The sequence below is a fragment of the Lycium barbarum genome, chromosome 4 (assembly GCF_019175385.1).
Source record: "Lycium barbarum isolate Lr01 chromosome 4, ASM1917538v2, whole genome shotgun sequence".
NCBI lineage: Eukaryota > Viridiplantae > Streptophyta > Magnoliopsida > Solanales > Solanaceae > Lycium > Lycium barbarum.
Window position 1 is genome coordinate 123,055,600 of NC_083340.1, and position 26,853 is coordinate 123,082,452.

A 26,853-nucleotide genomic window follows, 5' to 3' on the forward strand; every position below is an offset into this window, starting at 1 on the left:
GTTGAATTTGAATTGAATTGCCGGAGAAAGTGACGAAAGGGAGGGAAAAAAAATCACTTTCTAAATCTCACAACAACAACAATATACTCATTGTAATCCCACAAATGGGGTCTGGGGAGGGTAGACTCTACGCACGACTTTACCCCTATCAAGTACCAAAACTTAAACAATGTAATATAAAACACTGCACTAGATGCTATAAAATTATACCTCAAAATATTGTACTAGACTCTAGAAATAAACCAAAATAAAAATTACAAAATTGTCTAACGTAAAGAAGTAAAATTAATTAGCGCATATTCAAAGGACTATTTTGAACTACACTCAAAACATAAGGGACCATTTTTTCACTAGGATAAAGAGTGAAGGCGAAAAGGGAAGTGAATAGTAGTATACCACTTGAATTTGAATTGCCGGAGAAGTGAGGAAATCATTGGCATACATCAGAATGGGAAGAGGGCTGGGTTCGCAAAATCTACCGGGTGACGTGGCAGGGGTGATAGATCAGTTAGAGAGGCATTGCTTAGCACCAGATGGATCTCTCATCTCCAAATCTGCTTACTTCCATCTCCAAGGAGTACAATCTCTCTCTCTCTCTAATACTTACGTTTTGATTCTTAATGCAAAAAAATTATATGCATTTGGGCATGTAACAAGATGTAGGGTACGAATGTTTTCCATTGAGAATACTTATTTGAAAAATGTTTTCCAGGAAAATAAGTGGTTATTTTTGTATTTGTTACGTAAGCAAAAGATATTATCCTAAAATTATTTCTATATTATCTAAACAAATACTATGGGGTGGTGGGTGGGTTGGGTAGTGCGGGGTGGGGTGATGTGAGTTCGAGGGTGGGGAGAGACAATTAATTTGGAATGCCACTTTTGGGACTTGTTTTCCTAACTTCTATTAGGAAGTCATTTTTCTAATCTTGTTTTCTTAGAGAAAATATTTTTCAAAAATTTTGATCAACCGAACACGGAAAAATTGAAAAATATTTTCCAACTGTACTCTCTCTCTCTCTACAATGCTTACACAAACACACATTTGATATTTAATGGAAAATTAAATGCATTTGGTGTGGAGGCAACTATAGTTATCTTTTTCTGGATCATCTTCTAGTGTTAGATTGAAATGGGTAATCTTGACTAAGGCTGTGTTTGGTATGAAGGAAAATGCTTTTCATGGAAAATGTTTTCTTAGAAAACAAGTGGGTTTCTTCTTTATTTTCTAGTGTTTGGTACGTAATCAAAAAAGTATTATCCCAAGAGCATTTATATGTAATCTAGCAAAAGATTATGTAGGTGGGGTTCGGGGGTTGGCGGGGGTGGGACAGTCAAGGGGTGGGGGTTGGGGGCGTTGGGTGGGCGGGGAGGAGACAATTAACTTGGGTTCTCACTTATGGAACTTGTTTTCCCTACTTCCATTAGGGAAGGGAAGTCATTTTGCTCATTTTTAAGGAACTTGTTTATCTAGAGAAAATGTTTTTCAAAACATTTTGACCAACCAAATATGGGAAAACTGGAAAATGTTTTCCTCCGTACCGAACACACCTTTAGTGTGGAGGAAACTATAGTTATCTTTTAGTAAGAGTTGAGATATTTGTAAAGGTAAATAAGAAGTCCTTTTCCATCCATTTCTTGAAGAAAATAGTTTTCCATGAGAAAAAAAATTTCAAGGAAGAAAATCTTTAGATCATATCAACACACCCTTTAATGAGGACTCTAAGTGGGCGTTTGGACATAAAAATTGTGAAATTTGAAAAAAAAAAGTAGTAGTACTATTTGTTTTAAAGTAGGAAATTAGAGTTGTGATTGGACATGAATACAAAATGGAGTTGTTTTGAATTTTTGTGAGTGATTTGGAGTAAAAATTGTGAAAATAGCTTTTTGGAGTTTTTCGAATTCGGAAATTTTTATCAATTCTATGTCCAAACAGTTTTCCAGAATAAAATTTCGGGAAAAAGTGAAAACTATCAATGGCCAAACGCGCACTAATTTTATGAGATGATTTTATTTGGCAATGCAGGCGAGAGAAGAGATGTCAAAGGAGAGGCACCGCTATTTGGAATCCTTAGTAGGGCTTCTATTTTGGGTGACATTTTCTTTGAATTAATTTGTTTCGTGGATTTCTTGTCTAATTGTTGCATATACCTTTTGCTTGGATAAACCTTATAGGCAATATACATCGAAGCAACTGCGATGGTAGAGGATTACCAGCAGGCCCTTTCGGTGGCCAATCTCGGTGGTATTCGAGATGTTCAGGGTGTATACTCTCAATTGGGCTTGAAAAACCCTCCTCAGGTTCCACTTTTCTGCATATTTGGCCTTAGATTGATGTTTGTCAGTTCATTTGATTCTATAGATGCAGTTTTACATGCTTAACTACCAACTGTGTGTGAACGGATCCCTCTCCTTTAGTTCCGTAACATTACAGGTCTGACTTGGGTATAGGTATTTCATGCCGACTCTTAAGATACACGAAAATTACCAAAAAATTGCACATAACGAGACACGAGTAGTGAATGCTTATGCACACACACCCGTATTGAGTACACACCAATAAACAAATTGACCAATAGATGAGAATGAAAGATAAATTTCAATGGTACCAATAAACAAATTGAATACCAATAGATGAGAATAAAAGACAAATTTGAGGTGCTATACATTGTACAATTAAGTTGTCTGAGTGATTTTGACTCTGAAATGACTTCAGGTTTATGAGGCTCTTGAGCATAGGATGACTGTTGCGGAAGCAGCACAGAGATTGAGGCTTCCTCTTATCTCCAAAGACGGTGATATTCACGAGGAGGAAATCGAAAAGTGGAGTACACTGTCTAGAAGTTCTTTTGATAGCACAAGCACCAGCATTACATTAAACTCGAGCTCAAACTCAACTTATCAAACCAATGCATCTGCAATTGGAGCTGTTCCTGCAGCAAGCAGTGCTTCTACTACCAGTACAACTGATGCAACAGAACCAGATGTTGGTGGTGTTCCCAGTCGTTTCCTTGGAATTACACCTGCATATTTATGGCAAACTCAATCACATCAGATGTCATCAGTGGTATAGCACCTATTTGATTGACGTAGATAACCTCATGGTCTTGTGGGGAAAATCTTTGTTTTTTTTGCCGATTAATTCTTCAACGGAGTGTTGCAGTTATGTTCATGGCTATCTTTGTTGTATGCTTTTATTCATGTGTTGATTGCTTGTTATAAGTGAATTATCTACAAATGTGGAATGCTATTCATCTGGTTATTTAAATGTTAGTTCTACACGTCCATAGATGCTTATATATCTGCTACTATAGGACGTGGCAGAATATCAGAGGTTGCTTTCACGGGAGATTGGTAGCCGGTTAGATGCTAAATGTGATAAGTTAGCCGATGCAGTTGCTATTGATGACATTGGTAAGTTTAAGTTGTTAATTTCTCTTCCTTTATCTTCCCTTGTTCCTTTTCCTTTCAATATGTTGTTGGTTGCCAAAACTTCTAGCTGTTTGCTCTTATACAAAACCAGCATTGATACATAGGACCTGGGCATCTATGTCTGTTTTATTTAGCCTCTATAAGCAAATTTTTATGTCGATGGGTATAAAATGCTCTATTAATCAAATTGTGGTGCAAATAGGAAAGATCTACTGCTGAGGTGCATAAGTTCTAAATTTACTCTTTATCCATTGATACAAAACTGTGCCCCAACATCCCTCGGGGATTCTCGGTTATAAAAAAAGTTCTAGATTTACTCATGTCAGTGTATTCTTCAGACGCTGGTTGACTAGTTCTCGAACTTCTTAAATAACCGAAAACTCTTAGAAGTTGTTGTTCTCATATCAAGATGTATGTAAGAACATAAACCTACCTTGATTCTACAGATATATCTGCTGCCAGTCAAATTTCAGCTGCCCGACTTCCAGAAAGGTCTCTCTCTGAACTAATCTTTCTATGTTGTATAATTTATGTCAATCATTTATAAAACAGGTTGTGCATCTTTATTTTAGCTTGTTAATTTCAACATATTATTCCTCCTAGTTCCATGAAGGAATATACTCTACATTGGATTCACGTTAAGAATAAATCATTTGGCAAAACAAAATTTATATTCAATAATCATGTATTACAACTTCCCCCCCTAGGAGGTGATCTAGCGGTTGAGAGTTGGAGTAACAATCACAGGAACCATGTTTGAATTTAGGTGAACTGTTCCCATCAATTTAAGTTTTGGTGGATAGAGTTAACCTGTACATGCGCTAGGAGGTAATAGGTACCTATGTTGCTCGGGCTCTTCAAAAATGTCAACGGGTGCGTGTCGGATACAATTTTGGAGAATCCGACACGGGTGCGGCATCCAAGGTGAAGAGTCCACGCAATCAATGCTAGTGGAATAGGCGGTGCATGTGCAAGTTGGCCTGGCCACCATTTAATATAAATGATAAATTGAGCCATTTAATATAAATGATAAATTGAGTATAATCATATAATAATATTCTTGATAGCTTTTTAGATCTAGGCGGGGGAGCTTCTAATCCAGGATGTAACAGGGTAAAGTTGATCATTGAGGAGATTGAGAGAGAAGAAGAAGCATGGCGTGAAGATTTATATTCGTCTAACAGAAAATTTGCAGAATACTATAATGTAAGAGTGCCATTCTGCATCATTTTTGTCTACCTATTTCTTCTTGTCAGCCTTTCCCTTCTAAGGTACTTCCACAGATTTGGTTAGAGGCTTATGTTGCTCGAGAAAATATTTGACTTTATATGTTGCCTGTCTAAGGTTTTGGAGCAGATCCTTGGTGTTCTTATTAAGCTTGTCAAAGATATAAAGTTGGACCATCAACATAAATATGTAAGTTTACCATTCTGCTGTTGTTTCTTTTGTTTAAATTAAGGCATCCTCATTCCTCTGATTTGTCAAATGGACTATGGTCCCTGACACTTCGACTAATTTTGGATATTCTGTGGACACTACTGATGGTCTTTTTCTCTTTAGAATATATGTTTATTCTGATTATAATTCGTATGGATCCATTAATAGGATGAACTGCAAAAGACATGGTTGTGCAAAAGATGTGAGACCATGAGGGCAAAATTAAGGTATGACATACCTGATTCGTGTTCTGGTTCGTTGTACTAACTGGTGTCTTGTTCCCTTTTTGGCTTGGAGAGTTGAATAACTTCTTCTATTCATTTGTGTGAACATGGTATGGCTATTGATTTTTCAGAAGGGTTCTCTTTCTTTTCTTAGATTGTTATGGGGTTGGGATTGGCCCATTGGGTGCAAAGCTCAGTTCTTCTATTGCTTCTCTGCCTTAGTATGATAACCCCTTGTCAATTGCATTTCAGTGGTTGAACTCCTGGTTGCAGTTTTGCTATTCTTTTATTTCTTTATCCATTTGGGAAGTAAGGGTTTGAATTTTTTCATCTAGGGGACTCCAAGGCAGTGATAGTTACTCTTTATATGTCATGATCTGTTCAAACTAGTGTGTTCTATTGGTTTTCTCCTTTATGTCCAAAAGGAGATAATTTCTTGAGAAATCTCACATAGTAATGTAACAACAACAACATGCCCAGTATAATCTCACCAGGTGGGTTCTGGGGAGGGTAGAGTGAATGCAGACCTTAACCCTGGGAAGGGAGGGAGGCTGTTTCCAATATAGTAATGTATTACTTTGAATGAGAGTATTTTATTTTTCTTTTCATGTGAAATCCCTGACATTCAATTAGCATAATAGGGTCGTCATTAACTTCAATAGTTCTTATATCCTGTTATTCTCTTACTAGAGAACAGGATATCTTGCTTTGAGACTTACGCCTTTGAGATACTAATATTATGGTCATCAAGTTTAATAGCTTCTGAGACTTTCTGTTGTTCGCCAGAGTTCTGGAACATATAATTCAGACTTATGCCTTGAATTCAATTCCTGTACTTCACAAAATTAGGTTGAAATCTCTTGAGAAATACACTTAGTAATGTGTTAAGTTTAATGAGAGCAGTTTCTTTTTAATGTGAAAACCCCAGAAGATTAATTAGCATCACAGCTTTGTAATCAAGTTTAATAGCACTCTTTAGTTTTTACATCCTTTATAAAGAAATAACATAATATGTTGCTTTTGTACTTGTGCCTTTGAAATGCTAATGTTATGGTCATCAATTTAAATTTAGCTCCTGACACATCCTATTCTTCACCAGAGTTCTGGAACATATTCTCCTACTTGAGACTTATACCCCGGAAACTATTCCCGCTCTTCACAAAATAAGGTAAAGAAACATGACTTAAGAAATCCTTATTGCATTTTCGATGTCGAAGAACGTGTACTCAGTTTACCATCATCCCAGGAAGTATTTGATTGAAGCAACAGAAGAAGCATCACTTGCTTACGAGAAAGCGGTACACTTTCTTATGCTATTTTAATATATTTGTTTTCAGTTTGATGCATCATTTGGGAGTTTACCTCATTTCCTTGATTTGCGTACACTTGTTCCTTGGACTCTCACACCTCATTTGGGAGAATTATGGAATCTTGATCAGTCAAAAATTATATAACACTATTTAGCCCCCATGGCTTTGGTATAGTGGTAAGAGGGAAAGTGCTTAGGCCCATATCACGAGTTTAAACCCTACCAGACAAATACCTGGTATTTAAGTGGAGGAGGGTAGAGGGGTGGGCCATTATCCATTGAGTTTCACACCATGTGCCAACTGTCATCAGAGATTTCTCGGTTATAAAAAAAAATTATCTGTTATATGCAATTGGACAATAGCCTGGTATCATGTTATTCGTCTCCCCAAAAGGGCCTCAATTAAGATTGTTCATGGGCAGCTTTCATTTTCCATGTGAATTATGTCATTGGCGGTGAAGGACCTTGATGAAAAAGTGATCTCTTAGGAAATTGAAGACAACTAAATTTGACTTCACTGAATTACGAGCTCTTTCCTGCATATTTTTGCTTGTCTTTTGTTTGTCCTCACTATTTCTTTTGACAAAAATAGCTGAATACTTGAGCAAATGCCATCACTACTATAGGTCTCCATTTGGCTGGTTGGGTGTTGATTAAGGATGAAATTATTAGGCTTGAAACTAGTTGATCCATCAATCTGATGTTGTGGAGGCATGGCTTTTACTCCTAAACATCGATTCCTGTATTTTTACTTCTTTCAGGGGTTTTCTTTTTTCTCTGTTCATTGTATGCTGAGCTGTAGGTTGGATATAAAAGAGTTCATCTGCCACATGAAGTTAAAATATACTGACTCATTAAGATAGTAGAATTTAACTCCGTTTAGTGCTTGACACCACAAGACTGATACTTACTTTACTGTGAAATATGTTAGGCTTCCCGCCTTCGTGAGTATCAAGGGGTTGATCCTCATTTTGACGAAATTGCTAGGCAGTACCACGACATTGTAAAGGTAAAGAAAAGTTCCTGCGAGTTTCGTTAATTATTATTGTTCATTACTTTTCTTTTAAGTAGATAAATGCTAACTTTGACTCATATCCATGCAGAAATTGGAGAGCATGCAGTGGACCATTAACCAAGTTGAAATGGACTTGAATCCTTTGCCTGCTCACTCCAGCACCTAAAGCTTCTTCATATTCAGTGCAAGGTTCATGTAATATCCATAGTGTTTTTTGTATTATAGGAATTTATTAACTTTTGAATTTCGAATATATATTGTGTTCTATATTTTCCATTTGCTTGGCTTTTAAAAAGCCAAGTTTCTCAGCCACTGTAAAGAACCTAACAAGGAAGGAAAAAGTTTTTGTTATTGCAATCTTTTGAGCAGACTACCCTCTATAGTTCTATGGATTTTTAGTTCCATCCCTAAAGTAGGAACTTTGCTAAAGAAAAGAACTAATCTGATACGAATTTAATGTTTGTTTATTTACTTAGGAAAACATGTTCTTTAAAAATGAGGAAAATGACTTCACTAGGAAAATCAAGTTCCACAACCTTTGCTCAATGGTCAATATTATAGCTTGTGGAAATCGAGGATGGATGACTTCCTAACTATTAAACATTACGAGCTCTGGAACATAGTCACTTCAAAGTCGTTGATTACAGGATGATAGAAAAGAATGCCAACGCTATAAAGATTCTCATTTTTTATCTCCGTCTTGACGAGTATAACCGAATCTCTACTTGCTCAAACGCCAAGCAAATTTGGGTTGCACTCCAAATCCCATGAAGTAACTACACAATAAATCCAGAATTGAAATGCTCATGCAGAACCATGAGTTGTTTTCAGTTGGTACACCACTTAGACGCTAAGGAGGTATGAATAGTGTCTTGCTAGATTTTCGGCTTATTGAATTCTTGATTACTACGATACTGATTTAAGCTCAAGAATAGGTTCTTTACCTTGTTTCACAAACTCATGTAACAAGTATATTGCAGAAAGTAAATAAGGCAGAAGTTTTTACGTGAAATTTTCTTGCTCAATGGAATAAAAATGACATAATACATAGATAGACATTTTATCTTGACCTCAATTGGTAAGTAAACATCCCAATTTTGAGAATGCACATCTAGATACCTCAACTTGATTTAAATTGACTCCATAAACACCCCAACTTTGAAAATGCACATCTAGTAATTGATATCATCTTTATTGATCTAAGTTTGCCGGTCAAAGTCTAATATAAAAAATTGAGTTTTGATGATAGCACAGAACATCGCCACTAGTAGTAATATATGTCATCTTTATTAATCTATCAGAGTCTAATATAAAAAGAATTTGAGAGGCAAAGCTTCCCTTTCACTGAAAGTCTGAAATAGAATATGGCCTTATGAATTGAAATATTTTTTAAAATAGGAATATTTTAAGGCAGCAGCTTCGAATGGAAGGATAAGTGGACAACCATAACATCCTCAAGTTGCATATTTCACTGTTTGCTCATACTTCCTTTATGCGACACTCTTTTTCTTTTTCCCAATAAATAATAATATCATTTTATATATAAAAGTAATTTAATTTATATTTTCATTTTATCTTTAATAAGAGATGATTTATAGCCACACAAATTTCTATATGACTTATTCTGAACCACATAAATTTACATATATAATTAATGTAATTCAAAAGTATTTTTTGCTTTCTTAAATTTCGTGATCATTCAACCATCATCACATAAAATGAAACGATATATTCAAAGAAAAAAAATGATTTGCTTGGGGAGAAAGTAAGCATCTGTTTAGATCGAAAAGTCATCGTGTAGACAAAGTCAGTTCAGAATGTTTAGAACATATACGTGTTTGCTTAATTGTGTAATCTTATCCCTTTGCTTAATTGTGTAATCTAATTCCTACCCAATCGTTTCTATAAAAATGGAGCCTCGTTCCTTTCTAGTCCAAAATATCGAATTACATTCATCAAGCTTCGTTAATTAGCATCCCAAGGTTAGTCTTTCATTTCTTTTTCAATTCACCCGTTAATCGAGTGCTTAGTTAGTATTCGCATAGTATCTTATCCTTCAAATTTTTACTACCACTTGTTGCTTCATTTGCTCTGTTTATCTTATTATTTTGTTGCTGTTATTTTTCTTTCAATTCTTCTTTGACTACACTTCTTTTGAGCCGAGAGTCTATTGAAAACAATTTCTCTACCCCACAAAGGTAGAGCAAAGTTTGCGTAAATCCTACCCTCCCCAGACCCCACTCGTGAGATTACACTGAATATGTTATTGTCGTTGTTGTTGTAACTGAGTGAATTTGAGCTACAAGACTTTTTAGGCCATTGAACTTGAGGTTCTCTAGACCAACCTCAATCAGTCCTGTGAGGCCGAACATAAAAATATCATGTCATCAACAAGTACTATTCGTGTCTTGCTTTACATATTTTCTTTTAATTTTTTTTTTTTGGACATTATGATTTGTTGTTCATCTTCTGTGGATAGTGCATAGTGCTTTTCATGAATTAATGTGGTAGTAATTTGAGAAAATTAGTATACTAATCAAGATTCGTCATTGGGCCTCTTTCATTTTATTCGTTTGTTATAGCTAAGTATAGTAGTTTTGGTCCTTAGACCTTATATATGCATGACTTATGTTTGTGTTTTATCTTTGAATGACATTGGGCAAAACGAAATAACTAGCGAGTTACGTGGTGAACTTTTCTATACTTCGTTTAAAGATTAAATAGGTGCCGCAATTTGGAAGGTAATTCGTCCCACTTGGACAGTTACCATAAATACATTTATTAAATAATTATGTTATTATTTAATTTTCGTATAATAGTCCCCTAATTAGAATTCTGGTATAACTTATTCATCAATCAAACCGAACGACCCCTTAATGTCCAACAAAATCTCAAGTTTTTGGCTTTTTGGAGTTCAATTATAATTTTTTTCTTTTCGGGTTTTCAAGAATTCTTTTTAACCAGGGCATCCATTTGGAAGTTTGGGTGTTTTTATTCATGTATTTACTGAAATTGAACGTTGCCACTATGGTTTACTACTTGTCTTATGTCTAAGGTTAAAAATTGTTATTTTGGAGGATCAACATATTGTGTTCTTTAAGCTCGTTAAAATCTCTTATTTCATTCCTTCAAATTTTATTTATGATTTATACTTGAACCATCTACAATGTTATTGTAGAAATATATAGACTGATTAGTTAAAATTTAAATCATATATATTTTCAATTCTCTTGCAGTGAAATTACCAGCATCAAATTCATATGTGCGCAGAAGTTCTCATATAGAAACATACATGGTCGATACATTTATATTTATACTTTTTTACAAAAAGTTTTAAGTGTATTTTAGTCATTTTAAGCAAAGAATAGCTTATAACATCTTTTTACCAAATATATCAACTGCTTATTAATAGTTTCTTATTTATAAAATCAACACTTAAAATAAATCAACTCTCTTAAAGCTTATAAGCTATTTATAGCCTGTTTGGCCAAGCTTATTTTTTCCCCAAAAGTATTTATTTTTTCAATAAGTGCTTATTTTAAAAAAAGTGAGGTGTTTGGCCAAGCTTTTGGGAGAAAATAAGTACTTTTGGGGAGTAGCAGAAGCAGTTTTTCAGAAGCTAAAAAAAATAGCTTTTGTTCAAAAGCACTTTTTTGAAAAGTACTTTTGAGAAAAATACACATAGAAACACTTTTTAAAAGCTTGGTCAAACACTAATTACTGCTCAAAAGTACTTTTTAAATTAATTGGCCAAACGCAAACAGCTTTTAGCCAAAAGTTGAAAAGTACTTTTGAAATAAGCAGTTTTTAGAAGCTTGGCCAAACAGGCTATTACAATCAGCTAATCTTAACAGCTCTAAATCAGATATATTTTCAGTTCTCTTGCAGTGAAATTACCAGCATCAGTTTCAAATATTCATAGAAGTTCTCATTTAGAAACGTACATGGTCGATTCAAACGTGGAGATCCCAACAAGATTCGATCCATTTGCTGAAGCCGAGGAATTTAGCACCCACAGAGCCAAGGAGTATGTGCATATTCGCATACAACAAAGGAATAGAAAGAAAAGCTTGACAACAATTCCGGGTTTAAGGAAAGAGTACTTGAGTTACGAAAAGATCCTTAAAAATCTCAAGAAAGAATTGTGCTGCAATGGCAATGTTGTGCAGGACAAGGAGCTTGGCAAGGTGATACAGCTCCAGGGAGATCAAAGGAAGAATGTTTCTCAGTTTCTAGTGAATGCTGGGATTGTGAAGAAGGATCAGATCAAGATTCATGGTTTTTAGTTATTGCATATGTGTGGATTTATTGTTATAGGTGTTGCGTCTGAATTCAAAAACAGTCTATACTGTCACAAGGTAGAGGTAAGACTGCGTACGCACCGCCCTCCGCAGAACCTACTTGTGGGATTCACCGGGTGGTGTGTGTGAATTGTGTGAGGATTGACCTGTTTCCTTTTTCTTTATTTTTTCTTGTATTGCTCATGATCTTGTCATCATGTCATGGGTTCCTTTGTGAATTTTAGCTGCTCTTTGTTTTTCAATAATAAAGTTGGGCTTTCTTTAGCTGGAATATTGCTTTGTGCTTAATACAAAAGCGTGTTTGGTTGGGTAAATTTCATAAATAATCATATGACTTTGGCTAAAGGGAGTATCATTCATTGGAAGGTTGGGTTTTCCGATAAATGGCTATTGTGATTTTTGTGTTAGTAGGGTGAAAGTTTTGTGAATTTCTGTTAGAAAAACATATATAGTTATATGACTTTTGCTAAAAAAGTCTTAGTTATGTGACCATTTATAAAATTTATCCGTATTTGGTATGCTAAAGTTTTTTTGTAAGAATATTTTCCAGGAATTTGTTTTCATAGAACTTTTACCTTGAAATTTTGGTTTCACTTACTATTTCACAAATGGAAAAATGTTTTCGTAGGAACTACTTTCTTGCGTTCGTGCTTCTTCGTTTTTCTTTTTCAGGTACTTGTAATGCGCATGATCTTATTGTCATGGGTTTCTTTATGAATCTTATCTGCCCTTTGTTTTTAGATGATAATCTTGGGCATATTTAGGTGGAATATTGTTTGTGCTTAATATGGGAATGTTTTTGGTACGAAGAAAGTAATTACTTGATAATGTTTTTCAACGAAACGACTTAATTCCCTTGAAATATCTTCGATGTATGGTTGGTAAATGAAAAATCTTATTTGAAAAATATATATTACAAATTATTAATAATATTAACAAATCAAAGAGTTTGAAGAATTTTAGCGTGAAAGATTAATAATAATGTCTGTGTTAGTCGGAGCAAATAATATGGAATATTTAAAAATTAACATAGCATAAGGAGGGAAATTATTTCCCCCCTTCTAGATAGAAAACATTTTTCTCGGAAACATTTTTTGTGACAACGCACTATTAAATAACTTCCTCATGAAAAATAACTTCCATCATACCAAACACAGATGAATACTTTGCCAGCACTTACGGTTTGCCAGGAACTAATACGATGAAGTCGTAATTAATAAACCTTACTTATTCAGTAGACATGGGAGACCTGAGAAGGTGATAAATTGGTTGAGTCCGGAGCCTAAAGAGCACAAAAATACACGATATAAACTAAAAGGGGGGCTGCCTTCCATTATATACCAAAAGGCGTATAACGTGGAGGGGCCAACGTTATATCCCAAAAAAAATTTCCAATTGTCAGACCAAAATCAAAAAATAAAATAAAAAATTAATAGTATAGCGTGGCCTGATCCACGTTTTACAATATATATGTTGTAAAACGTGAACTGATCCACGTTATACAACATCTTACACTGAAATTCATCTGTTGCACTGAAATTCAGTCCACCCCTAATTATTGCATGAGCGGACATTAAGAGACAATTTGAAGCTCATTATGAAAGGTCTCTTGAGCAAGCTGCTGCCTCGCCCCAATTGGAATAATATTATGACGATCTATCCATAGATACACTCAAGTATCCTTAATTTCTTCAACTTTTAGAAGTCTCTTAATGTCCGCTCAAGCAACTAAATTCTTTTAACTCTAGAAACTTCCTTTTTTTTTGGCCCTTTAGGCTCCAGACTCCACGATCGACGGAGAAAACAACTCTCTGTCAAATTATCCTCCGGAAAGCATAGAAAATACCTCTAACGCAGTACAAAATAATTTAAATTTATCCTCCTCCTATTTATTGGATCACAATTGTCCTTATTATTAATTTTCTAGTTAAAACTGTTCTTCCTTCCATATTAGATCTCAAATGTCCTTTACAATTAGAAATGTCACTCCTTTCAACTGGATGAAATATGAGTATATATCGACTTATCTCTTGTTTCTTATTCTTCATTCTTAACGACTATCATCAATTGATTTCCAAAAAGGAATTAAAAATAATTGCACCTGATATGAGACTTAAAATAAAGGTAAATGAATTGATTGGTCATATCTTCAAATGTAGCGGTCAAATTAGGAGTCCGGGGCTTAAAGGGCACAAAAATACATGATATACACCAAAAGGGGTATAACGTGGAGGGGCCAACGTTATACCCCAAATTTTTTTTCCAATTGTTAGACCAAAACCAAAAATAAAAATAAAAATAATAATAATTAATAGTATAACGTGGACTGATCCACGTTATACAAATAATTTTGTATAACGTGGACTGATTTTGTATAACGTGGGTCAGTCCACGTTTTACAATATATTTGTAAAACATGGACTGATCCACGTTATAAAAAATTATTTGTATAACGTGGATCAATCCACATTATACAACATATATATATATATATATTGTAAATTATCACTGCCAACAATTTGGATCGTATGCCAGGTGTAGTTTTACAGATTCTTAAACATGTAGGTGTTAGCTATTCGGGGGACCATGAGCCTCATGACAGAAATATCTTTAAATGCCATATGCAGATAAATGTTCCTATATTACGAGTCATCGTCTTGAATACTGCATTTGTGAAGTATCATTGAAGGTTGGAACTGGGGTTCTCTAGGGGTGTGCAGAGAATAAGTGATTGTTCTTTAACATTGAAAGTATAAATTTGGAGCCTTCGTGTGTATGTAGATCCTTCATTGTTGCATATGATTTGTGCAACATGTTACATATTGTGATAATTTACAATATACATATATATTGGTATAACGTGGACTGATCCACGTTATACAAATAATTTTGTATAAGGTGGATCAGTCCACATTTTACAACATATATAATGTAAAACGTGGATTATATGTTGTAAAACGTAGACTGATCCACGTTATACAAAATTATTTGTATAACGTGGATCAGTCCACGTTATACTATTAATGTTTTTTTTTTTTTTGGTTGTGGTCTGACAATTGGAAAAAAAATTTGGGGTATAATGTTGGCCCCTCCACGTTATACCCCTTTTGATATATAGTGGAAGGCAGCCCCCTTTTGGTTTATATCGTGTATTTTTGTGCCTTTTAGGCTCCGGACTCTAAATTGGTTGAAGAAAGCCCTAAAATACTTGACCTTAATTATTTGGACTTGAAAAATGGAGAGTTGTTAGTGAAGTAGGTCATTTTTTAACTAGGCAACAACTTACCATATTCACACCAAATTATATCAACTTATTATAATTAAATGATTTAATGAAGGCATAATACATAAATAGGCCCTCAAACTTGGCCTTAGCTAACAAGTATGCCCTCCAATTTTGGATGTGCACAAGTAGGGACCTCAACTTGTATAAAGTTGAACACGTAAACACAAATGCTGGCGTGACACTGACGTGACACATAACTAGAGGTGTCTAGATGATCATTTTGTAAGTTGGAGTGTTTAACTGACAAAGTGGAGACCTTTTAAGGTGCCTACTTGTGCACACCCAAAATTGAAGGGCATACTTGCCAGCTGAGGCCAAATTTGAGATTCTGTTTATATATTTTGCCTTTAATAAAGTAAGAATATGTGTTGACCATATTGACTGTGAAAAGAAATCTATCTACATACACATGCATCCGGTGTTCATACCAAGTGCAGTTAAGTTTTTACCCTCGTGATGGCTCTCCTTAATATTACTAGATTTCCTCTTATAAATTTTCTGAGCTTACAATTACAAGAATTGTTTGTTTATTTTTTTTACAAAAGAAAGAAAAAGAATAACAAGAGATCGGTGTTCATGTCCATTTTAGCTTCTTTCTTAGTCACTTCAATTTGAAATGCTTTGCAAAAATGTAACACTCAGCCTCTTTAGGACAAATATAGATTACTTGGTAACTACTGAGTAGTCTAGTCAACAACAATTTATACAAAAATGAGAAAAAGAACCATAGAGAAGACAGATTTTAAAAACAGGAATAACCAATTTACATGTTTCCACCGGGGAACTATAAAACTCCAACTAGTTAAGGTGCAGCTTTTGACGAATCACTCTCAATTTTGCCTCCAACGACTAGGAGACTCGTGTTATTAGAAGTGCTTGCCTGGCTGTTTAGCACCACTTCTCATCATTGTACAAAATTCCTCATAGTTGATTCTTCCGTCCTGTAAATGTCACAGAATTAGCACGCGTTAAGATAGGTTTGACTGTTTTGGAATGATTAAGAGTAACCAAACTCACATTATCAGCGTCTACTTCAGATATTATTTCCCTTATACTGGATGGATCGCCTATTCCATGCTCTTCCATAGCTGTTTCGAGTTCATCTCTTGTAATGAACCTGCATTATACAAAAGAAAACTCAACTTATTTAACAATTCCACAGTTTGTAAGCCTGTTTAGCAAAGCTTCGAGTATCTGCTTATTTTGAGAAGTGTTTTTGTTAGAAGTTCTTTTTGAAAAAGTATTTTGGCAAGTAGCAATTTTTTGTTAATTAATTTGAAAAACACTTATTGCCAGAGCAATACTTTGTGCTTGACCAATGTTCTAATAGTGCTTTTGGGATTTTTTTTTTAGCTTCTGTTACTACTCAAAAACACTTATTTTTCCCTAGAAGCTTTGGCCAAACACCTCTATTGATCATCCACTACTACATTTGCACAATGGGCTTACCCACTGCCATCTTTATCAAAATACTGAAATGCTTTGTGTAGATTTTCGTCTCTTTCTAGTCTGTGTTTATGCATGGTGGCAGTGATGAACTCAATATAGTCGATAGAGCCATTTCCATCCACATCAGCCTGAAGAGGACAAGGCATTAGTTGTTTGATTGACAACAAAGTGAAGGGAAGAAACGGTTAATATCTTTCAATCAATTCTGTCTTACAGCTTCCATCAATTGCTTAACTTCAGCCTCTGTGAGCTTTGATCCAAGTCGAGCCAATCCGCTCTTCAATTCTTCATACGTAATCGTGCCGCTATTATCAGTGTCAATATTATGGAACATTGCTTTGAGCCCTTGGATTTCGTCTGCTGAGAGATTCTCAGCAATGACCTGAAACCCAAAACCATTTCAATTAACAATGAGCTATGTTTTGGGTAAAGGAGGATACTTCTAGAAATGAATTCACAAGAACAAGTAGACGTGTGACATGCCTGCCATTCGGTACTGATTTTTGGATGCTTTTTGTAAAGAATCATATTCTTGAATTAGATTTCTACTCTTGTATAATTTGTACCCGGGAACTTTTTTCCACTGTATCGACATATAATTAATTTCATAGAAAAATGAACTCACGGAGAATTAACTAATCATGCAGTGGATTAATTATTGTGAAAAGACAACACTAAAAGAGTATTGAAGTCCATCATTTCTGAAATATGATCAGAGATTTATAACTGGAAGAACGCCAACACTAAATTCGCAAACTTCATTCAAAGAATATGATTCACAACAAATATGGTCGCTTACACTCGTATTGTAATCATGTTCTTCTAAAAATTGTCTGCTTGAAGGAAAGGGTAGGAAGAGTAAATGACACACCCTCCGCCCCAATTTATGTGAAGGTGTTTGGCTGAACACGAAGTTTATGAAATAAGGAAAAACTTTTAAAACATGTGGTCTAAAAAGAAGCTATAGATATTTGTAGTTAGAAATCATCTCATTAAAGGTAAAATAGTATTTTTAAAGTTAAATTATTACTAAAAATTAAAAGATGTCATTCTTTTCCGGACTAACAAAAAATGAAAGAGTATCACATAAATTGGGACAGAGGAAGTAATAAGGATAAACTGAAGGATATTAATTTACTTTCTTTTTTTGATGTAAGAAGAACGGGAAGTTGTAAGCTTTTGCCGTTTAGTCATCTAAATAATTGGGCCAAAAGGTAAGTGGTTTTCCTCATCTTATTTCTTATTTAGGCAAATAAAACAGACTAAGAGGTGAATTTGAAATTATGGTTACACCCTTTTTTCTCCTAGCATCAAACTAGAGTAAAATAAAATGGGTATAAAGAAATAAGAGTTGACTAACTCGGAGATTACCTTTAAAGCAAGTCTCTTGAGTTTGTTCATAGCTCTGAATTGCTTCATTCTTGAGAGGACAGCGTTATCTAATGGTTTATCTGGTGCTACTCCACCTACCTTGAGCCAAGGATGCTCTATCACAAGGCAAATGAAAAGCTCCGTTAGACATGCAAACAAACAAAGCATGTGTATTTGATGTTCTCAAAAAAGTATGACATTCATATACGATGGTCTAAGTTAATCTTAGTTTGAATGATTAACCGGAATAACATAAATAATGATTGAATCCAAGGCTTAAAACAACGGGGAACAGGCCTAGTGTCCAATGACGAAATAACATTTGAAAGTAGGTAAACCACATCAATTTTTACCTAAAACTAAACTAAAGATAATGGAAAGGCAACTAATTATGACTACTTTGAGCGGCAAAAGTTACCTCAAAGAACTGACAAGCAAATTTTGTTTATTTCATGTTTATCCAGGCATTCTCATGTTTGGTGTTCCTATTTTTTAGGTTTCATATCTGATAGATATGGCATCTGCTCATTTTCTTTTAGCCTGAGATGACTACTAAGGTTTACATTTCTTATCAACAAGTAATTGGCTCTACAGGCAATTAATGCCATCAAACTTGTTAAATTGTGTAACCATCTCATCTAAAAGCTTAAGCTGTTAAAGAGAGCACACTTTTATTTACTAAATTATTTTCCCACAAAACTGAATTAGCTTTCTCCTATTGCAGTTAAAATCTCCTTGGCTCCATGTGTAATCAAGTAATTTGAAATATATCGCTTTGAACCCAAAAATGTCATTTTGCACAAAAGAACATGAGCTTTAACTCTTAACATTCAAGCATTTTGTAACCCTTCCAAATGGATTCCAGATATTCTGAGTGTTGGAGTCATTCAAAACCTTTTTCTTTTCCCAATTAAGTTTAACTTCCACTCCTTATATCTTGACAAGGCCAGAAAGATAACTTATCTGGCATTTAATTTTCGATTTTAATTAATCAACCATAACAACAACTACGCCTCAACTCCGATCTAGTTGGAGTGATTTAATTAATCAGCCATAAAAATAAATAAATTTACAGCATTCAATTTCATGTTTTATTGCTTCTGTAATTAAACTAAGAAGTAGAAAGGAGATGCAAACGAGTGGTCTGGAATCAAAACTAGCAAGAGAGCTCGCATGCTAGAAGAAGACAATATTTAAAGAACAAAGAAGTAAATTGTTGAAAAAAGAAAAAGAAGAAGAAAGAAGTGAATCAAAAGAAGCAAAAGTAGTAGAAGAAAAGGTGTAAACCCTGAAAAAGAAGCACACAATGATGGCAAAGATGATCATAAGCATATGTGTTGTTAAATGCCCAATTTTCCTCCACTATTTTATTTTTTTTGGAAACTGGTAATGTTGTTTTCCTCCACTATTTTCTTCATATGAAAAAATTGAGTTAAGCGCTTCTCGCATGATAAATTTGAGTCATATAGTTTCAAATGCACACTTTTAAGAAGCTCATTGCTTCAGAATAAGCAGATAACCCCTTGCTTTTTATCGCTCCATCGTTTTAAGTGGTGAAGCGATCGCTTTTGATAAAACTATTCACAAGCCAAACCTATTTTAAGAAAGAATTAACTATGAAGCAATACCATCAGTAAAATGTAAAGACAAATTTAATTAGATCTATGCAACATCACCGTATTTCAAAACCAAACTTCGCATCCTTTGACGATTCATTAGAAACAAATAGTGTCTAACCTTACTACTCAATGTGAAAACATTACCCCTATTAAAGTCAATGAGGTATTTTTAGAAGGGTGCATACCAAGAACTTGAGCAGCAGAAATGCGTTTCTTTGGGTCTTTATTGAGCATCTTCCGGACAAGGTCCTTGGCACTACTTGTTATAGAGGGCCAAGGTTCACTTTCAAAGTCAATGTCTTCTTTTAATATGGCATCAAATATACCCCTCTCCGTTTCTGCATTACAGAACACATACACCAATAAACACAACAAATCCTAGATAAAACCACACTGTAAACTGATAATTATAGAGAAGGGAGCACTTGATTTTACCTGCCCAAAAGGGAGGCACACCGCTGAGTAGTATATACAACATAATACCTGCACTCCAAACATCTATTTCCTTGCCATAACTCTTCCGTAAGACTTCAGGGGCAACATAGTAAGCACTCCCAACAATATCCTTGTACACCTTACCTGCACGGAATGTCATTTTTTTTATTACAACCCAAACAAAGTAATAGTAGAGGGGATTTTCTCAATTTAGATAATGAGCTATCATAATATAGAATAGCCAATTTCGTATAAGGGAAAAGATTGGGTTCATAGAAGTTCAATCAGAATTAACAGTATTTGAACTTCCTAAGCAAGGAAGAAAAGAGTCTAACCAGGCCGCATAAATATAAGTAACTTGACATACCAATTTGAACAGACTTGAGACATCAATGACTATTTCGAGGAACCCAAGTTTTAAAGGAAATGAAAATATGAAAATTCATGTATCATGAAACCTATTTTATTTTAGCCTGAACTGATCGTGTTACTGTTGCAAAATCTTTCCAGTAAAAAGTGAGGCCTTCTCGGCACAGACAGATTAAATTAGCTAGCATGTTAATGATGTGAACATGCCCAGAGTCTAAACAGATAAAGTCCTGTACTTCGAAACTTCACAATCAGGATCTTAGCCTACACAAATATAAGGCATAATACATAAATAGGTCCTTAAACTTGGCCTCAGCTGGCAAGTATGCCCTCCATCTTTGGGTGTGCACAAGTAGGCACCTTAACTTGTATAAAGTTGAACAAGTAAACACAGACGATGACATGGCACTGACGTGGCACATAAATATTGGAGGGCCACGTCAGTGCCACGACAGCATTTGTGTTTACTTCTTCAACTTTATACAAGTTGAGGTGCCTACTTGTGCACACCCAAAGTTGAAGGGCATACATGCCAGCTGAAGCCAAGTTTAAGGGCCTATTTATGTATTATGCCTAAATATAATATTTTAGGCTGAATACATTGACATCACCTTAAACTTGGTACTAAAGTTTATTTAGACACCCGAATTACAACCTATTTCAATTGACCATCTAAACACATTTTAAATGTTCCTATTCGATACTTTTGGCTCAAATTTTGAAAATTTTTTTGCCTGTGTTCGCATGCATCCATTACGTAAATAGGTTAACCACATAAAATATCTCACTTCTATTAATTATACACATCAACCTCAACTAGAATAGGCTTAAGTCTTACGACTTATTGAGGCTAATGCATATAATTAAAGGAGCTGGCATATTTTAAGTAGTTAACTTATCTATGTAATGGGCGCTTGACGGCTTGAGAACACACGAAAAAACTTTTTTAAGATTTGATTCAGAAGTGTCTAATAGAAATACTTTATCATGGGTTCAGGTTGTTCAATCGGGACAGGCCGTAATTCAGGTTTCGAAATGAAATTTACTGAGAGTTTAAGGGACTGTATATTCAGCCAACTTTCATATGTAGATTGGAGACATGCATCAAAGAAACTCCATCCAAAAGTTGTCATACAGACAACGGCCAAAATTTTTTGGAACTGATTTTCATGTTATGGTATATGATATGTTCTCTATAACAGCATTTCACAATAGCAGCCAAAAGATTACCGGAACAAACGACATGTTATACAGAAGTTCGACTGTATTTAAATAAAAATGAGAGCATACAACAGAATTTACCTTCTTCAATGAACTTGGAGAGTCCAAAATCAGTTGCCTTCAAAGCAGCATTTTCACTCTTATCAGTCAACAGAAAGTTCTCAGGCTTAAGGTCACGGTGCATAACACCCATAAAATGGCAAACATGAACAACATTAACAATAGCTCTACACATTGATGCAGCAGCTCTTTCACTATAATGCCCTTTAGCAATAATCCTATCAAATAACTCTCCACCACCACACAGTTCCATCACAAGATAAACAGAACCTTTATCCTCATAAGTACCTTTAAATTCAACAATATTTGGTTGTCCACTTAAGTGTTGCATAATCTGAACCTCTCTTCTCATATCAGCTTTATCAGCTTTTGTAACAAGTTTTTTCTTTGATATTGACTTACAAGCATAGTGATGACCAGTTGATATTTCAGTACAAAGAAATGTAACACCAAATTGACCTCTACCCAATTCTTTACCTAGTGTATAGTGTGCTTTAACATCCTCAAATGGCTTACCCAAAATAGATTCTTGTTTGAATACTGGTTTAGGACTTGCTTGGTGGGGTCCCCTTATAGGTAATTGAGCTTCTGGACGTGGAGATTTTGTATACTGAATTTGTGTTTGGTGGGTCCCACCACCCCTACTACCACCTGATCTATGTTGCCCATTGGACTTGGACTCTGATGGTTTAGTTTTGCTCAAACAGATACCCATTTATCCTTACAAAGATCCACCAAAATAAGAATCAAGAATCAGGAAAGTTTGGATCTTTTTTCTTCAAGAAAGACTTAAATAACATAGGAATCAAGAATCAAGACAGTTTGGATTTTTGTTCAAGAAAGTACTTAAATTGAACATAGGAATCAAGAAAACAGGAATCAAGAATCAAGAAAGACTTAAATTGAACATAGGAATCTAAGAAAATGGGAATCAAGAATCAAGAAAACAACCCCAGATGGAGATTAAGGAAGATTAGAATCTAAGTTGAAGATACAACTAAAGACACAATGAAAGTAATGACAAATAGATTGGATTTTTCTTCAAGAAAGACTTCTAGGGATTACTTATCCAAAATAAAAAGAAAGACTTTTAAGGAGTTGTTCAATATGGCAGGTCTTAAGATCTCTAGAATTGTAATGAGTTGGAATGAATCTTATAGGGAAAGTAAGAATACTGAAACCTTGGTCAGCATATAAACATGTGTTGAATCATTGAACTCTTTAAACACTGACAAAGGTACTAAAAAAGAGGAGAAAAGAAGAGATTCTTTTGGAAAGGATAACCTTCTTTTGGTGGGTTGTTAGAGCCAATAATAATAAAATCCTAGTCATTTGGTTGCTGATTATGAGCCCGTTTGGATTGGCTTACAGCTTAAAGCTGTTTGCTTATAAGCTTTTCAGCTTATAAGCTGAAAAAAATAAATTAGGGTAGTCCAACTTATTTTTTTTGGCTTATAAGTTATTTTCAGCTTATAAGCTGCTTTAGATAAACTAAGTCAAATGGGTCCAATTATTTTTTTGAGCTTATTTTAAGCATAAAATGACTTTAAGCTGGCCAACCAAACACTCAAAAAAGCTAAAAACAGCTTATAAGCCAACTTATAAGACAATCCAAACGGGTTCTATAACTTGTATCATGTTTAGTAGTATTTTTTGCTATGTATAAAATTCAATATATCAAATACGGGAGTTGGTTAGCAATTAAGGATCTCACATGGTCATGAGGGAAACTATATATTATCTTAGGCGTGATAGAAGATAATAATATAAGTAATACATGAATAATTAAATATTGTATAAATAAATCCTATATATTTAATCTCTGCATACTAGTATCTGCATAACTTTAACCAGCAACCAAACGATCCATAATAAGTCTAAATAATTAGCTTAATTAGTGGAGGTGTTCTTTTATAGAGTGACAAGTCTTGCGGTAGGTATGGCTGGAGCTGTCAATGTGGGCCTCATTATGCACTAGGTCAATGTATTCATTAATCATGTTTAATCCTTTCTTAAACACTTGTACACTTCCATAATATGTTAGCATATAATTCAACTCATGTTTAATCGTTTCTTAAACACTTGTACACTTCTATAATATGTTAGCATATAATTCATCTCATGTTTAATCCTTTCTTAAACACCTGTACACTTACTAAACTTTACAATATTCTCTCAGAGCAATATCTATAAACAACAGAGCTTGATAATAGAGTAAGTAATCTAAAGGAATTAAGAAGTGGTATTTGATTTATGAAGACCTATACATTTTATCAGTGGTGGAGTCACAAGGATATTCAATACCTATTATATATATGTAAAAAATAATTTTGATCATTTTCATTATGACTTAACTATCAATTAGCATATTTGTGTTATTCAATTTCATTATCTTTTTTGTTGAATATTCTAGTATAATGTCATTATCACTCATCTCAAAATTTTGAGTTATTTTCTTAAGAAACACCTTAGATAGTTGTATCTTACTAGAATATAAGAAATATTTGAAGCACAAGTTATATATTTTGTATGAATATTTTATCGAAAAACCTGAGAAAATCGAAAAATCCAAGGTTGAAAAATTCAACTTTTGTTGTTTTGGTTTTTTATTTGTAGATTTAAATACAATTAATTTGATTTGAATTTTGAAAAATCCGAACCAACTCGACCTATGTACACTCCGCCTATGTTCATGCATTTTACCAATCTATCTTTTCGTAAGGATAGAATAGTAACTTCAAAGACTCACAAGTCAACGGTGCAAAGCGAGGTAAATTGTTAGGGTGATCTTGTTTAGGGAAAAGGCTAGGAATCTACCAATCAAATAGAAAAGGCAGAGGTTAGGATATACTCGTATTATGGGTGTCCGAACACACCACAAAAAAGAGAACCAATTGGAATAGAGTGTGGGGAGATCCCAGTGCTCCAGTTACACACTTAACAGATAAGAACACGTTGTGCAGTTTAACAATTGCCTTCGTTATACCACACTACTAAATCAGTGAGAAATTTATGCTATAAAATACTCCCTTCGTTTGAATTTATGTGACACTTTACGCTTTTCGAGAGTTAATTTGACTAAATTTTGAAGCTAAATTGGATTAGATTAACTTAATATTTTAGATTAAAATTTATATATTTTAAAACTACATGAAAAGTACAATAATTTGCAACTTTTCTCATATCAATTTGGTAAAAAAATACATAATAAAATATTGATCAAAGTTCGTGCGGTTTGAATTTCGGAAAACGAAAAGTGCTATCATAATGGAAAACAAGGTTCCATTAGAACGCTAAGTAACTTCCTAATTTTCTTTAGTGAAAACACTATGTTTTTTTAGTCACTAATTCACTTAAAATATCTGTGAGAATAGTCATTAAACATTTTCCGGTGAAAAAATAATACTAGTAACTTTTTAATAGTACCTGTATGGCATAAGGTCACACATAGAGCCAATTTTGTTACTGCCTCCGTTCCAATTTACAGTATATAGTGATAATATAATAAAGTATTAAAAGTGTCATGTAAAAATGAAGCGAAAAGAGTGCTAATCTATATAAAGTATACGCCGCACCGAAATACGAGCAGTTAAGGTGCTAATTAACCTATATAATATGGTCACGCCATATGCCGATATGCGGCGTCAACTCGTATAATACATGTTCTCTTTAAGACTTTTGAGACATGCAACAGAAAATGCTATGCTAACTTTGCCTGTCCTTTTCCTCTTTATTTAAACAGTTTAGGCGTGAGTTTCGCGTACAAATTCGGTCGAACCCAATAGATTTACATTTTGTTCGGTGATAATATATCGTATTATATTGTATTGTGTTGTATCGTATTGTGCTTTATTATTTTGATGAATATAAAATTTGGATAGATTGTATCATTTCCTGTTGTCACATAATGTCAAACATGCATCAGCAATTTGAAGAATTAACCTACAAGAAAAGTAGGGTACGGAGTAGAATTACTATAAAAAGATACGTAAAGGATAAATATGATTACTAGAAATAAGTACATACAAAATGAGAGGAAAAAAAAAGATTATAAGGTAACGATGCGATCACACCAAATCGCTCATTAAGGTAACGATGCGATCACACCAAATCGCTCATTCTATGAAACGAGACTTTTCGTTGTTACATGACGTTAGATTCAACAATATGATACAATAAAATAAAAGAAACAATCAAAACAAATACTGTATTTAAATTAACAATACAATATGATACAATAAAATACAATACAATAGGTAACAACCATCCAAACAAGCTGTAATTAGTTCAAATTATATATTTATCTTAAAAAATTATTAAATATGTATAAGTTATTAATTTAGAATACAATAACTTAATCAGATTAGAATCAAGAAACCATAAGCTCCCAATTTGAGTCCGTCACTGCCTTGATAGTATAGGTCATACTACCATTTGTTCAAGTTCTATCGATGAACCAATCAAGGCCTTAATAGACAGTAGCTTCTGTTTGTAGGGCCAAAAGCTTCATTTTCAGTAATTTGCCGCAGAAAAAACAGTTGAACTACCAACTTTATTCCACAGCTAAACACATGCCAGAAAACGTGAATAAATTATCAGTTTATGACTAGAACATTCTAATTCCTTATAAGATAAGCATGTCTGTTAGTTGTCCAACACAGAGAAATTAATCTTCTATATAGTTGATTATTACACCATATTATGGGCCTAAGGTGATTTACGACAAAACGTAAACTATCTGCATTTTTTTTCTTCTGCGGAGTGCCCTTCAAATGCACTGGTCTTTAATTTTTGCCCTTCAAATTGTTGGTCTTTAATTTTTGGCCCTTCGCTTAAAACTCTTGGGTTCCGGGTTTAAACCCCCATTCAGTCAAAAGTTTTAAAAAAATTCGTCAAGTAGAACCTGGATTCGCAAGGCAGAGTTTTTCCTGCGAAACTCCGCCTTAAGACAGAATTTTGCCTTCAAAACTCTGCCTGCAGGCCTAAATTTAGCCTGAACAAGCCTAAGTTTGCTATAAAACTCTACCTTGCGATTTTTTTTTTACTGAGCCGGAGTTCGAACCCCAAACCTCATAGTATTAGAAAGGCAAAAATTAAAGACCACCCCAAAATAAGGGCACTCCTGAGAATTGCCCTTTTTTTTTTTTTTTTTTTTTTTGCGAATTGCGCTTCTATCTATATAGTCAACTCAATTTCAACCTAGAAAACTAAGTAAATTATAAAATGATATAATCGACTAATTGTTACATCCCGTATTTTCATCAACATATACATGACTAGGATGAGGTGGAAGAATGTACTTAGTCATGAGGAATGAGCTTTTGG

General features: G+C 34.2%; 3 protein-coding genes across 4 annotated transcripts; 2 read left to right on the forward strand and 1 right to left on the reverse strand.

The window, feature by feature from the left end:
* Positions 1-367: 367 nt before the first annotated feature.
* LOC132636342 (AUGMIN subunit 4) lies at positions 368-7,785 on the forward strand. The gene is made up of 13 exons (XM_060353164.1): positions 368-577; positions 2,027-2,074; positions 2,176-2,301; positions 2,717-3,067; positions 3,315-3,414; positions 3,879-3,924; positions 4,545-4,638; positions 4,777-4,848; positions 5,038-5,096; positions 6,193-6,261; positions 6,340-6,391; positions 7,334-7,411; positions 7,506-7,785. Exons 1-13 carry the CDS (start codon positions 449-451, stop codon positions 7,581-7,583), a joined length of 1,302 nt encoding a protein of 433 aa, XP_060209147.1. The 5' UTR covers positions 368-448; the 3' UTR covers positions 7,584-7,785.
* Positions 7,786-9,152: 1,367 nt separating this feature from the next.
* LOC132636343 (protein translation factor SUI1 homolog) lies at positions 9,153-11,989 on the forward strand. Of its 2 annotated transcripts, XM_060353166.1 has the most exons (3): positions 9,153-9,399; positions 10,654-10,712; positions 11,295-11,989. In XM_060353166.1, exon 3 carries the CDS (start codon positions 11,362-11,364, stop codon positions 11,701-11,703), a length of 342 nt encoding a protein of 113 aa, XP_060209149.1. In that variant the 5' UTR covers positions 9,153-9,399; positions 10,654-10,712; positions 11,295-11,361; the 3' UTR covers positions 11,704-11,989. The 2 variants fall into 2 exon arrangements, with proteins under 2 accessions (XP_060209149.1, XP_060209148.1); XM_060353165.1 differs by lacking the exon at positions 10,654-10,712 and having other exon boundaries at positions 9,156-9,399.
* A 3,661-nt stretch (positions 11,990-15,650) lies between these two features.
* On the reverse strand, positions 15,651-22,841 carry LOC132636345 (calcium-dependent protein kinase 2-like). The gene is made up of 8 exons (XM_060353167.1): positions 21,550-22,841; positions 19,879-20,022; positions 19,629-19,781; positions 17,825-17,940; positions 16,668-16,835; positions 16,454-16,581; positions 16,022-16,121; positions 15,651-15,945 (listed from the first exon to the last, which is right to left on the reverse strand). The coding sequence occupies exons 1-8, from the start codon at positions 22,241-22,243 to the stop codon at positions 15,871-15,873; spliced, it is 1,578 nt and encodes a 525-aa protein (XP_060209150.1). The 5' UTR covers positions 22,244-22,841; the 3' UTR covers positions 15,651-15,870.
* Positions 22,842-26,853: the final 4,012 nt, after the last annotated feature.